At 59.5% G+C, this 13,090-nt stretch overlaps 1 protein-coding gene across 1 annotated transcript in view; it reads left to right on the top strand.

The window, feature by feature from the left end:
• Positions 1 to 1,365: 1,365 nt before the first annotated feature.
• Positions 1,366 to 13,090, top strand: part of HMCN2 (hemicentin 2) — a 32,577-nt gene continuing 20,852 nt past the window's right edge. The window contains exons 1-25 of the mRNA XM_014256351.2: positions 1,366 to 1,638; positions 2,554 to 2,624; positions 3,541 to 3,699; positions 3,915 to 4,037; positions 4,132 to 4,303; positions 4,653 to 4,759; positions 4,960 to 5,080; positions 5,167 to 5,439; positions 5,582 to 5,726; positions 5,981 to 6,102; positions 6,186 to 6,458; positions 6,566 to 6,707; positions 7,270 to 7,397; positions 7,557 to 7,670; positions 7,800 to 7,949; positions 8,610 to 8,804; positions 9,002 to 9,097; positions 9,449 to 9,573; positions 9,840 to 9,984; positions 10,093 to 10,205; positions 10,449 to 10,605; positions 10,786 to 10,948; positions 12,234 to 12,361; positions 12,489 to 12,597; positions 12,878 to 13,047. Coding sequence (XP_014111826.2) covers positions 1,410 to 1,638; positions 2,554 to 2,624; positions 3,541 to 3,699; positions 3,915 to 4,037; positions 4,132 to 4,303; positions 4,653 to 4,759; positions 4,960 to 5,080; positions 5,167 to 5,439; positions 5,582 to 5,726; positions 5,981 to 6,102; positions 6,186 to 6,458; positions 6,566 to 6,707; positions 7,270 to 7,397; positions 7,557 to 7,670; positions 7,800 to 7,949; positions 8,610 to 8,804; positions 9,002 to 9,097; positions 9,449 to 9,573; positions 9,840 to 9,984; positions 10,093 to 10,205; positions 10,449 to 10,605; positions 10,786 to 10,948; positions 12,234 to 12,361; positions 12,489 to 12,597; positions 12,878 to 13,047 — 3,730 coding nt within the window. The 5' untranslated portion in view covers positions 1,366 to 1,409. The remainder of the gene's footprint in view (positions 1,639 to 2,553; positions 2,625 to 3,540; positions 3,700 to 3,914; positions 4,038 to 4,131; positions 4,304 to 4,652; positions 4,760 to 4,959; positions 5,081 to 5,166; positions 5,440 to 5,581; positions 5,727 to 5,980; positions 6,103 to 6,185; positions 6,459 to 6,565; positions 6,708 to 7,269; positions 7,398 to 7,556; positions 7,671 to 7,799; positions 7,950 to 8,609; positions 8,805 to 9,001; positions 9,098 to 9,448; positions 9,574 to 9,839; positions 9,985 to 10,092; positions 10,206 to 10,448; positions 10,606 to 10,785; positions 10,949 to 12,233; positions 12,362 to 12,488; positions 12,598 to 12,877; positions 13,048 to 13,090) is intronic.

Here is a 13,090-nt window from a genome sequence, read left to right as displayed (position 1 = left end):
TGCCATGGAGTGGGCAAGGACAGGCACAGGCTCCAAACCAAGCTGGTTACCCAGAGGCTGTGCCTTAACCTCCAGCAGGGAAGGGGTTAAAGCATAGGTGCTGCTGGGACTGGGAGCACTGGAGAGTGTGGGAAGGGCTGGCTGGGATTAGTTTGGTGATGAGGAGAAGCAGTTGAGGTTTCCCTGTGCCAGAAATGCTGGCGCTCCCTGCCAGGGTGCAGGATGGAGCTGGGATGCAGGTTGGTGGCTGGGGATGCTCTAAGGGAGGTTTTGTGGCACTGTGGTGTGGGGGACTCCCCTCAGCTCTGTGGGGCTGGGAATGCAAAGCCTGGGGGAGCACAGGCCTGCTTGTGGGACAGGAGGGGGACAGGCCACTGGCACAGGGGCAGAAGTGTCATTGCCCTGCTGTAAACAGGGGGATGTCCTTGCCCGCTCTGAGGTTCAGCTAAGCTGAGCCCACGCTTGCAGGGACAAAGGAATGCACAGGATGGTCCCACCGTCCTGTGCGTGGCTCATGATCCCCAGGGTCCCCCAGCTCCCGTGTCTGGGAGGAGCAGGGATGGTGCTGGGGGTGCAGGAGGTGCACAGCTTCACCTGGAGCCGACTTTTGGCCGTGGCTGCTGCCCGGGTCCCGCTGCGGGGGAGTTGAGCAAGAGCAGAGCATCCCTGTGGAGCAGCCATGAGCTCAGCACTCCGTGTCGAGGGGAGCCAGGAACCGCTCCGCACCCCCAGCCAGCGCTCCCGGCCAAGCGCTGCCTGTCCCAGCCCATGTCCTGGGCTCTGTGCTCTGCCTGCCTGTTCGCTCCCTGTTCGTGGGGTGGCTGCGTGGGTGAGCCCAGCCGAGCCCCCCACAGAGCTCTCTGACCTCCAAGCCCCGCTGCAGACCCCCATTTCATGGCCCCCTGCCCAGCAGAGGGGAATTTTGTTTCCTTGGGGCTCCTTGCGCAGCTGTCTCTCCCCCCGCTGGGCTTTGGCAGGGTTTCCTCACAGGTGCTCAGCTGTGACCCCCGTGTCCTCCCCTAACCCCCTGCTCCCCCCAGCAGAGCAGGGTCTCTCTGAGCCAGGGGGTCGGGGCTGGGGAGGGGGCCTGGGCAGCGTTTCTGACAATCCCGTGGGCTGCAGGATCTGCTTCCCAATCCCTGTATCTCCGTCCCGATCTCCTCCAGCTCCCACCCACCTCTCTGCCGAGTCGCTGGCTCCAAAAGTCCGGTTTTTCCTCCCGCCCTCCCTCCTCCCTGCCAGAAGTTGAACGCTGGAGGAGCAGGTCCGCAGCTGCGGAGGGCCGGGCGTTCCCTGCCCGGGGTCCCTTCTCTGCGGCCCCTCGCACGCCGTGTCCCTCCCCGGGCTGCAGGAAGGGCAAGGACAAGGACACAAGGGGGTGATCCTGACACCTGAGCGTCTCCCCCACGATGCCACCCCACGGAGGGGTGTTTGTGGGTCTCTGGATGCTGCTGGCCCTCAGTCTGGCCCAGAGCCCCCCAGGGTGGGCCACTCTTGCCTTTGTCTTTGATGTCACCGGCTCCATGTACGACGACCTGGTGCAGGTGATGGACGGGGCCTCGCGCATCCTGGAGAGGACGCTCAGCAGGAGCACAAAGCCCATCAGTAACTATGCTCTGGTGCCCTTCCACGACCCAGGTACGTCCGGGACAGGGTGAGGATGTGTCCTGCCAGGGATGGGGCTGTGGGGAGCTGGGCTGTGGTTCTGGCTGGGGCTGGGGCTGAAGCATGCACTTCACAAGTGCTTGCACTGTCTCTTCTCCTTGTTCTTGGTGACTGCTGTGATGGGGATGGCACCTCAGCAGCTGGGAGCTGCACTGGGGCTCCTCTCCCCAAGCCACCCAGTGTGGATGGGCTGTTTCCACTGCATTAATCCCAGGGTGCTGACACCTTGTTGTGAGTGGCTCTTCCCCTTCCATCCTGCTCTAATCTCCATGGAACAGTGAGGGGGGATATTTCTGTACAAGTCCACAACGTGCTTCCAGGTCACCTCAATAAAAACATCACTTGCTGAGAGGCTTTGGTAACTTGCTGTGATGCCAGAATAAGTTCTTTCTGCTCCTGTCTTTGTCCTTTTCTTTGTGCACGCCCATAAAAGGGCAGCTGTTCTCCAGAAGAGCCCTGGCCTCCTACAAGGAGAGTGGGACCCAAGCTTTATTTTCAGCAGAAACACTGAGTTGAGTGAAAACCGTTAGAGCCGGACAGGGAAGGAGGCAGAGGCAGCAAATTGATTCCTGCATCGTTTTGCTGGGAGCCTCCCCCAGCAGAAAAGGGCACTGGGTTTGCAGCTCACCCTGGCTGGGACCACCCACCACGTTGGGAGAAATTCCTGGGCGTAGGGATAGTTTGCTGAAGTGGTCAAAGTATGGGCACAGGGGTTGGTCTGCCCAAATCCGCTTCTCTCCTGGTGCCAAGGCAGGCCAGGTGCTGGACCCCAGGTGTCACAGGTGTTTGAGCCAGGGCAGATGCCAGGAGCACAGGCAGCATGGGTGGCATTGGAAGAAGCTGGTGCTGGGTCAGGGGGCTGAGGTGGTGGTGTCCATGTGCTTGCAGAGGTGGGACCTGTCACCCTCACCACGGATCCCCAGCTCTTCCAGCAGCGCCTGCGGGAGCTCCATGTCCAGGTAGGCATCCTCAGCCCCACACTGCTCTGCCAGGCCTGGCTTGGTGCCTGCCCCGTGGGGGGAAGCCTGGCACTGCATGGTGGAGGGTTCCAGGAGCAATCCCTGAACCCCCCACAAGTGTGATGGGGGTTCAGGCTGAGACAGACTGGCTGGAGTGGAGTGGATGGGTAATGTTGATGCTGTGTCCCAGAATTCTGCAACAGAGCAGAGAATTCCCAGTCTACAGCTCTTGTCTCTAATGGAGATGCTGTTCCCAGGAGAGTTTGCACAGACTCTCCATGGAACCAAAAATTTCCTCTTCTAGAACCACTGCTTGATAATTGAGTTTTTAATTTCTGGCTTTTTTTTTTTTCTTTTTTTCTTTTTTTTTTTTTTCTTTTTTTTTTTTTTTAATTATTTCATCTGTTTTCTGCCAGCCAAAATGTTCCCCAGGAGCTTAATCCTGCTTTATCCATCCCCACTTTTGCCCTGCCTCCCATGAATTGCTAAATCCCTGTGGCGTTTCCCTTCGGATGCAGCTGTTTTGGCAGGAGGTGTAACGCTGAGGCTGCAAATGGTTTCTCAGCCCTTCGGGGTGCCAAGCCCTGGGAAAATGAGAGCTGGTCCTCTCTGTGTCAGGAAGTTTCCCGGGAGTGGCTGGCTCTGCAGCCACAGGGGCGGGCACAAATGTGCCCACTAAAGGTATCTGCAGGAAACCAGCGGCTTCTGTGAGCATGGACCCCGAAATTACTGCTTTAATTATCTTTAGTGAGACAGGGACGGGTCTGTGAGATACTGAGGGTCCCTGAAGTTCCATCCCGCTGACTCCAGAAAAATGGGGTAGTTCCTCCTCGCGAGCATCCCCCGGCTGGGATCCTGGCAGGAGCTGAGCGCTGTGGCTCGGTGCCTGTGCCACGTCCCTGGCTGTGTCCCTCAGGGCGGGGGGGACTGCCCGGAGATGAGCGTGGGAGCCATCAGAGTGGCCGTGGAGATCTCGCATCCCGGCTCCTTCGTTTACGTCTTCTCGGATGCTCGGGCCAAGGACTACGAGCAGCAGGAGGAGCTGCTGCGGCTGCTGCAGCGCAAGCAGAGCCAGGTGAGCGGCCCTGGCGCTGCCCGCAGCGCTCCTGCGACAGCGGCTCGGGGGATGCAGCAGCAGCAGCACATCAGTGAGATGCAGCCATAAAAACCCCTGGGCTGGGGGGGAGTTTTGCAGCCCCCGGGCGGATTCCATGTCCTGGGATGCTGGTGGGTGCCAGCTGTGCCCCTCCCGTGGGTGGGTGGGATGTGACGGGGCCCTTGCCGTGGCAGGTGGTGTTTGTGCTGACGGGGGACTGCGGGGACAGGAGCCACCCCGGGTACCGCGTGTACGAGCGCATCGCTGCCACCAGCTCCGGGCAGATCTTCCACCTGGACAAGCAGCAGGTGACAGAGGTGAGTGGGGAGACCTGGCCCCTTGTGCTGAAGTGAGGCCGTGCCTGTTGGTGAGGGGAGATCCAAGTTTAATCCTCCCCCTGCCTGCCTCCAGGTGCTGAAGTGGGTGGAAGAGGCCATCCAGGCTTCCAAGGTCCACCTACTGTCCACGGACCATGAGGATGGTGGGGAGAACACGTGGCAGGTCCCCTTTGATCCCAGCCTGAAGGAGGTCACCATTTCCCTGAGTGGCCCTGCCCCTGGGATCAAGGTCCAGGATCCAGCAGGTAGGAGCTCAGGGAAGAGGGACAGCAAGGGGAGGCAGGGGGGTGATGCTTTGTCCCCCAGAAAGACCTCAGGTGAGGACAAGCAGGAAGGGAGCTCACCAAACCCTGCCCTAAAACTCAAATGAAAAAGTGATGAGCTGCAAAGCCCTCAGTAAACGCCAGCACATGTCCCTGCTCCCCTCCCAGGCTGGCTTTGCCTCTGGCTTTGAGGGTTTTGCCTGCTGCCCTGGCTGTGAGCTGTGATGGGATCTGCACTACCCTGAGCCCAGAGGGAAGCGACTCCTGGCTGCTGTGGGATCCAGGGAATAGACCTGGGTTGCCCATCTGAGACATTCTCTTACTGTTACAGGAAAGGTCCTGGAGAAAGGCCGAGGTCTGAAGGAGCTGCTCAGCATCCCCAACTCAGCCATGGTGGTGGCCCTGGAGCCCTACGAGCCAGGGACGTGGCTGGTCACGGTAGGCTGGTGGCAGACCTGCACATCCTCTGCCTTTCCCTGATGGATGTTTGGCTTGCCAGGCTTTTCCAGCTTGGACTTTCCATCTCCGGCCAGGCAGAGGATGTTTGAGCAGGCTGAAAGGGGCCAGCTGCAACCTGTCCCTTCCCATCTCCTCCCCCTTCCCCTGCCCTCAGCTCTTGGGTCTCAATCTGCTTCCAGACCCGGAGCAGTGGCCGCCACTCACTGAGGATCACGGGCATCAGCAACGTTAATTTTCAAGCCAGCTTCTCCACGCAGCCGGAATTTGAGAGCAGCCAGCCCGGAGAGCGGCCGGTGCAGGGTGAGGGTGGTGCTGCCCGAGGGGCTGCAGGCTGAATCTGGACAGCCGGGAATGCGGCTGGTGGTTTTTCCCTCCCCGCTTTCCAGGTCTGCCCATCTCTGTGCTGCTGAACTGCACCGGTCTGAGGCCGCCTGGGCGCCTGCAGGACATCGAGCTCCTCAACACCTCGGGCCACGTTCTGCTCTCGCTGCCCGCCCAGCCCCTCCTCAACTCCTCCTCGGGCTCCAGCACACAGCTCTGGGTGGGTTCGCCCCTCTGGGTCCCCCCGGGTGACTTTCTGCTGAAGGTGAAGGGTGAAGATGGCCAGGGCCACCCCCTGCACCGCCTCTCAGGGGTGACCTACACCAGCGTGGTCCCCGGTGAGTGGAACCCACGGGTGCTGAGCAGGGACCAGAGGTTCCAGCACTGCCTCTGCTTTGGTTTCTCCTCGGTCATCCTGCTCCCCAGTGCAGCTCCCAGTGAGCTTCCAAGGGTGTTGTACACGTCCCCAACCCCTTCCAGGTCTACCTAAAGTGAACATCTCCAGCAATATCCAGGCTTACAACCGTGAGCCACAGCTCATCTCCTGCTCTGCATGGAGTGAGATCCCCTACCGCCTGCAGCTCAGCCGTGGCAGGATGAAGCTCAGGGAAGAGCAGCTCTTCAGGTGAGCCTCTGGTATGGCCCAGTGAGCCCTAGGAGGGACCCATGTGAGTCCCTGAGCTGTCCCAGCTGAGGGGGTGCTGTGTGCTGGGTGGGTTCTGAGCACCCCAAGAGGAAAATCCTAAGGGGCAGGTCTGCAGTAACCGGGGCTGCACCTCTTTGCCTGACTTAGATGAAAAAAAAAGCCCTGGGGAATAGGACTAGGATGGCAATCCCAAGGTGGGAGTGATCCATATTCTCGTTTCTCCCTTTTTGCAGGGTTTCAGGGAACATCAGCTGGTTGATCCCTGCAGTGTCTGAGAGTGATGAGGGCTTTTACGAGTGCACGGCCACGAGCAAGGTCGGAGTGAGCCGGGCTCGTGCCTACGTCTCTGTCTCAGGTGGGGGCTGCTTGTGCCAAGCCTTAGAGCCCTTTCCATGGCCGGGCACGGGCTCCTTTCACCCAGGCACCCCGTGTTTGTAGAGCCACCACCGCGTCTCATCGCCCCGGGAAACATCACGGCTTCACCAGGCCAAGACGTGGTCATGTCCTGCGTGGTCCTGGGGGACGTGCCCTACAACCTGAGCTGGAGCTGGGATGGGAAGGCGGCACAGCCAGGGGACGGCCGGACCCGTCTGCTGCAGAACCGCTCCCTGGAGATCAGCCACGTGCGCCCGGGGGACGGGGGCCTGTACGAGTGCGTGGCACAGAGCGCCCGTGGCACTGCCACCGCCTCGCTGTGGCTCTTCATCCAGGGTAGGCTTTGCCCCTGTGTGGGACCCTGGCCCGGGGGATATTTTGCTGCCCTGTGGGAGGGTGGTGAATGGCACCCAGGGGCTGAGCCCTGCTCCAACCCCGTGCAGAGGCGCCGTGGGTGAAGGTGGACCCCAGTCCCCAGCGTTTCAGGAGGGGCCAGGAGCTGAGGCTGAACTGCACGGCCGGGGGCCACCCCCAGCCCCACAGCACCTGGAAGCGCTGGGGCTGGGCACTGCAGCAGGATGAGAGGTAACCCCTGGGGACCCAGGAGCCTCCATCCTGCCTGTCCCACAGGGATGGTGCTCCCCTTGCAGGGATGTACAAGTTGAGGGAGGGAGGATTGGGGTTGCCATAGCTCTGGAAAGAGGGAGGCATTGCAGTATCCCAGCCCATGCTCCTGAGATGCTTGGCATGCTGCTGGCCTTAATTTCCTATATTTATTTTTAAGCTTTATCCAGGTCACCGTCCCCACTTTGCACACCTGGTGTAAGCTCAAGTCTCAGAATACTCCTTGTACTTCCCTTTAATATCTTCTGCTTTTTTGCCTTTCAACTCTTGCCTGTGTCAGGCTGTGAGTACCGGAGTTGACTTTGGGGAAGACTTTTGGACTTCTGAGATGAAAAAGCCCAATTCTCAGTGCTTTTCCCTGGTTCAAAGCAAAGTCCTTCCCTGCAGCAGCTGGCTCTAAGAGCTGACCCACATCCACCACATGCCCAGCATGGCCTGAAACCCGCTCGTTTATATCAACTCATTTTCCATCAGTCCTGTTTTCACAGGGCTCATTTCTCCCTTTCTCTCCCATTTGCTACAGGGTTTTCAGGGATGCTGAGGGTACCCTGCACATCAGGTCTGCTGTCCCAGAGGATGCAGGGAATTACAGCTGCTATGCCAGCAGCACATTGGGCTGGGATGAGCAAGTGATCACCCTGGAGTTCACTGGTACCTGCTCCCTGCTGACGGCAGCACACTGGGAATGGGGCTGTGTGTGATGGAGGGCGCTGGGGGACAGCTCCCAGGGCTCTGCGCTCCCCTCGGGCTGGATGGCACCGCACCCAGCGCAGCAGAGAGTGACCAAAAACATCTCTCCCCGTGGCACAGAACCTCCTGCCATCCTGGCAGTGACGCCCAGCCTGAAGGTGCTGGTGGGAGAGGATGTGACCCTGGAGTGCTGGGTTTCGGGGGCACCCCCACCTCACGTCGTGTGGTACAAAGGTGAGCCCGGGAGCACACGCTGGGACCCCTCCGCTGCCCCGCAGGGACAGGCACGTGGGGTCCCCCGGTGTGACATCAGGAGGGGCCCACAGAGGCACACAGGGTGCTGATGTGGGGGTCTCGGGGCAGGGGAGCAGGCCATGGCCACGTTCCCAGCGGGCGCCCAGCGCGCGGTGCTGCGGCTGCAGGCGGTGCGGGAGGAGGACGCGGGGCACTACGGCTGCCAGGCCCTCGGCGAGGCCGGCATCGCCTTCGACAGCACCGTGCTGCATGTGGGCTGTAAGTCCTGCTGGCTCCTACCGGGTGCTCAAGCCTGTTCCACAGCTCTCCCTTCCGGCTCAGCTCCCCTTTGCTGCTTTCCAAGTCTCCTGGGGAGAGATTTTCAAAGTCTCCTCCCCAGCAGGGAGGTGTTGGTGCCTGGTACAAAGAGGCGGAAGCCTGGCAGGATTTTCAAGCTTTGGGAAGATGCAGGAGGCTCAACAAGTGGGAAAAGACAAGGCAGTTGTTATTGCAGCGGGACATGAGGGCTTGGGACACAACTGAGGGTGCAAAGTGCATTCAGTGGGATTAGGCAGAGGTGGGGGCTGACTTTTCTGTGTCTGAAAATGCAGGTGAAAATCTTTTGCTGGAGGCAGAAGGGATGAAAGAGCATGAGGAGGAGGAGGAAAGGTGTTGAGGGCAGCAGGTTTAAAGCAGTTAAAGATGGAAAAGTGCAAGTTATTTTGCTGAGCCAGGGGTCAATGACTGTAACTGGAAGAGATGAAAGCTGCAACAGCTCTGACAACTTTGGAAAAACACCAAGTGCTTTAAAGTCAGTCTTGTAACTTGTCAGGGAACCTGGCTCATTGGTTTTGCAGCCCCATCCCTTCTCCAGGCCCAGCTGGGGCAGCTGGGATGCTGGACTTGCCTGAGCTCTTTCTCTGCTGCTCTCTCCTCCAGCTGCCCCTCACTTTCCTGAGCCCCTGGGCGACATGGAGGTCAAGATTGGGGAGAGTGTGAGCCTGCTGTGCCGTGTGGAGGGATCTCCCCTGCCACAGGTCACCTGGTCCCGGCAGGACGGGAAGCCCGTGGTGGGCTGGCAGGGACCACGGGGTGTTTCCAGCCAGCTGGAGGCTGCCCAGCTCCTCATTGACAGTAAGAGCTGAGTGTGCACTCATTTATTTGTGTTTGTAACTTGTGCAAGCTCAGCTGTGCAGTAACAGCCTGCAAGCACTGAGGGGTCTGTCTCCATTGGAGGTGGCAGTGGGGCAGGACAGGGTGCTCCCTGGCCTGGAGCTTGCCTGGGGCTCTCCGGCCCCACCAGGCTGAGGCTTCTCCCCACTGTGCTCCAGGTGCCTCGCTGGATGACCAGGCCATCTACATCTGTGAAGCACAGAATGAGTTTGGGAAAATCCACGCAGAGGTCAAGCTCACAGTCACTGGACAGGGTTTGTTTCTCTGTGCTTTGGTTGGTGAATCGATCCAGCTGTGCTGGCAGTGAGTGAGTGGCAGATCAGAGCAGCTGTCTCTGGTCCTGGGCTGGCCACAGTGAATGCTCAGCAACCCCAGGGCAGGGTCTGGGCAATGCCCTTTCAAGCCCTCTTTGGCTTCATATGCTGACATGGACCCAAACTGCAATCCCAGTATCCCCAAATTCCCGGGGGAGTGGGATTGGAGCTGGCTTATGCTGAGCCAGGATCTAGACCTTGGAAGAAAGGTGATCTAGATCAATTCTCCTGAGCATTCCTGGCCAGTTTATCACTGATTAGTAGTGGTTCCCTTTCCCCTCTTTCAAGCAGCCCCAGAAATAGCTCTTGCATCCCCCGTGGTCCGTGCGCTCCCAGGCCAGCCCGTGTCCCTGCCCTGCGTGATCCTGGCTGGGAGCCCGTTCCCAGCCCGCCGCTGGCTGAAGGATGGGCAGATGGTGAGACTCCCATGCCTGCCTGCTGGGATGGAGGGTGGGTAGATGGACACCTACCCTCTGGTGGGGCTTCACTGCAGGAAGGGTCCCCCAACCTTTGCTGGGGGAAGAATGCAATGGAGCCTTTGTGTCGGGAAGGTAACGTGGGTTTATCTCCGCATCAGGATGTTGCTCAAGGATTCATTTCTGGATGTGCCCTGAAGATGCAGGGATATGTTGGTGTTTGACTCTGCCATCTGTCCTGCTTTCTGCTCTCTGCCCATGTCCAGGTAGCCCCAGGTGAACACTATTCCATCCGGGCTGATGGCAGCCTGCACGTGGACCAGGCATCACAGGGGGATGCAGGGACGTTCACCTGTGAGGTGACCAATGCCCTGGGCTCGCACAGGCAGGACGTGTCCCTGGTCATCCACGGTGAGTGACAGGTGTCCCCACTCGGCAGTGACACAGGGCAGGTGCTCTGCTCTCTGTGGTGGATGTGGCCCTGGCCACGCAGGATGAGCGGCTTCTTTTCCTTCCCAGTTCCTCCCAGCATCGAGCCTGGCCCTGTTCTCGTCACCGCCACCGAGGGAGCGGCTGTCACCCTGCGGTGCAATGCCACCGGCGTGCCCACCCCTGCTGTCACCTGGGCAAAGGTAGGTGACAGGGACAGGCAGGCTGCTGTGGCCCTGCCAGCCAGGCTTCTTCAGGGCAGTGTGTCTGAAGGGGGTGTAGCTCTCCAGTGTGGCTGTGGCTGCTGCGGGAGGTGGCACTGACTGCCCTGGGGAGCTGGGACCAGGACATGGCTTGCTCTGATGAGTCCAGAGCTCTCTTCTTGTCTTTGGGATGCTCAGCTCGTGGAAGAATCTCTGCCTTCCTCCCTTCCCTTTCCTCTGTAGGGCACGGAGCCCATTTCACTGAGCTCACACTACCAACTTGACCCTGATGGGACCCTTCTGATTCCTTCGTCGTCCCCTGGGGATGCTGGCACCTACTTCTGCACAGCCACCAATGCAGCAGGATTCTCCAGCCGGGAGATGCAGCTCTCCATCAGCAGTGAGTGCTCAGGACAGCTCCAGAGGGGACTGGCAGGGAGAGAACGACCTGGGAACACTCCTGGCTTCCTTGGAGCACCAATCCAGGTGCCAGATGGGTTTGCAGGATGGGAAGAGAAGTGGTGAGGGCTGTGGGGAACCTCAAGTGTCCCTGCACCAGCTGCACTCTCTCTCCATCCAGCCAAGCCCAGGATCAGCGTGAACGGATCTCAGGCATCGGAGCCTGTCACCATCCTGGCTGTGCTGGGGCAGGAGACCACCCTGCCCTGTGAGGCCCAAGGATATCCCCCTCCCCTGGTGGTGTGGAGCCGGGAGTCCCAGCCACTGCCCCTCGCCACCACCAGGTAAGGAGGGCTGTGGGTGCTGGGGGCCACGATCTCCTGGGATTTTGTGTCTCTTCAGAGGGATGTCAGGTCCATGAAGGGTCTCAGCTGCTGGGCAGGGAGATGTGAAGGGCATCCCTGGCATCCTGTGGCCAATGCTGAGTGCAGGAGCTGAGGCAGCCAAGCAGTGCTACATTAGCTCTGTTCTCCTTGGAGAGCACCAGGCTTTTCTCCCATCCTCCAAACACCTGCTGGGACCAAGCAGCTGCTTCCAGTCACTCATGTGCCTACCCTGGACAGAGGGCTGGGGTTGGGAAGGAAAGGCAGCTCCAGCACAGCTCCTCACCCCGCTGTCTGTCTGCCTTCATGCACATTCCTGCCTTGTGCTGTCACCAGGTCAAGGATGTGCCTGGGGATGGTGGATTCCTCTGGGAAGTTCTGGAACAGGGCTTGATGCTTCCTGGGATGACATTTGGCACAAACAGAGTTTTTAGCCCAGCAGTGGCTTTGTCTGTACAGGGATGTGGGGTTTTAGGCCAGTTTTGTTCCAGTGAGTGACTTCTGGAGGGACAAATCAATTTGTTGATGGTGTTGAAGCTGAAGCCATGAGACAGTCATTTAATGTGAGGTGAGGATAAACACATATCCAACCATTCCCCAGATTATCTGGTGTCTTGGTCTTCCAGTGTTTTCTCCATATGTTAGCACCATGTTGGAAGGGACCCCCTAAAGTCACAGGCCCCAGTCTTGGGGTTAAGCCCCTCTTTCTGTGTACCTGACGATTGCTGTGGCCTGGGGAAGCAGGAAGGTGTCTTGGTTTTCTTCTTGGGGGATGTATTGCCTTGTTGTTCATGTCTGATTTGCCATGGTTGTTCCTGGCTGACCTGTGCTGCTCTCCACATCTCAGCTGGCTTGTCTGTGCTGGATGATTTATGGGAGCACACCAGGAGGAATCTGCAGCCGTGGGCTGAGATGATGTTATGTCTGTGGAGCACAGATGAGGCTGGGAATGAGAGCGTGGCCAGCTCCAGCTGCAGGGACTGTGCTCTGGGGGGACCCTTGTGCTCCTTCATCCCCCTGGGCTCATGTGCTGCCTTGTGCTGAGCTCGTGCAGGGGCTGAGCAAAGGGGATTTTCCCCCATGGGCAGCTGTGCCACCCTCTGTGAATGGGAGGTGGCTGTGGTGACCTTCTCTTGGCTGTCCCAAGGTGATGGTGATCCCTCAGCCCTTGGCTCCTGTTCGGGGTTGGGTGATGGATAACACGGCTGTTTCTCCCATCCAGCTTTTCTGTTCCTTCTCCCCCAAGGTACAGGGTCCTCCCTTCAGGATCCCTCCACCTGGCTGAGCCCCAGGTGATGGACACCGGTCTCTACACCTGCACGGCCACCAACGCCGCGGGGAGCACCTCACTCAGCTACAGCCTGCACGTCCAAGGTTCAAACACCCCTCCCCGGGCTTCGTGTGCCTCTGGGATCCTGCACCCTCCAAACCCCTGGCTGCTCTCACATCCCTGTGCCAGGATCCGAGGGTGATCCCAGCCTGAGGTCCCCTCTCCCCCCAGCTCCCCCTCAGCTGTGGATTGGAGATGGGGAAAGGCACCTGACAGCTGTTGCCAACACCTCCCTGAGGATTCACTGTCACGCCGTGGGCAACCCCCCACCCCAGATCCAGTGAGTGCTGCAGAGTGGTGGGTGCTCCCTGTGGTCCCAGGATGGGTGATAGGGGCCTCTGGCTTGGGGTGTCCCTTAGGGTGGGAGGCATCCATTCCTTCTCCTTGTCTCTGGTGTCTTCTGCTCAACAGTCCTCTGCTGGCACTGCCAGCCCCATTCCAGGTGATGAGGGGACAGTCCTTGCTGCCAGCACCCCACTGTTCACCCTGTTGGTGCGCAGACAGGCCGTGGGTGGTGGCAGGACAGACCAAGGACTTGCTGCCTGTCCCCTTCCTCGCAGGTGGCTGAAGGATGGGCACCCTCTGGAAGGGCAGGATGGCGTGGTGGTGTCCAAGGATGGTGGGACTCTCCTGGTCACCCGAGTGGGGCTTGGTCACGAAGGGCTCTACATCTGCCAGGGCAGCAACTGGGCAGGGCTGGCCCAGGCAGAGGTGCATGTTTCAGTGCATGGTGAGCGCAGCATCGGGGGTGAGATGGGCTACCCATCCCATGT

This window comes from Pseudopodoces humilis, chromosome 22 (genome assembly GCF_049639895.1).
Source record: "Pseudopodoces humilis isolate 2021_Gansu_Grassland_sample_001 chromosome 22, ASM4963989v1, whole genome shotgun sequence".
In the NCBI taxonomy this organism is placed as follows: Eukaryota; Metazoa; Chordata; class Aves; order Passeriformes; family Paridae; genus Pseudopodoces; species Pseudopodoces humilis.
Note: the sequence above shows the minus strand (reverse complement) of the source record. Positions and strands in the feature narration are given on the sequence as shown.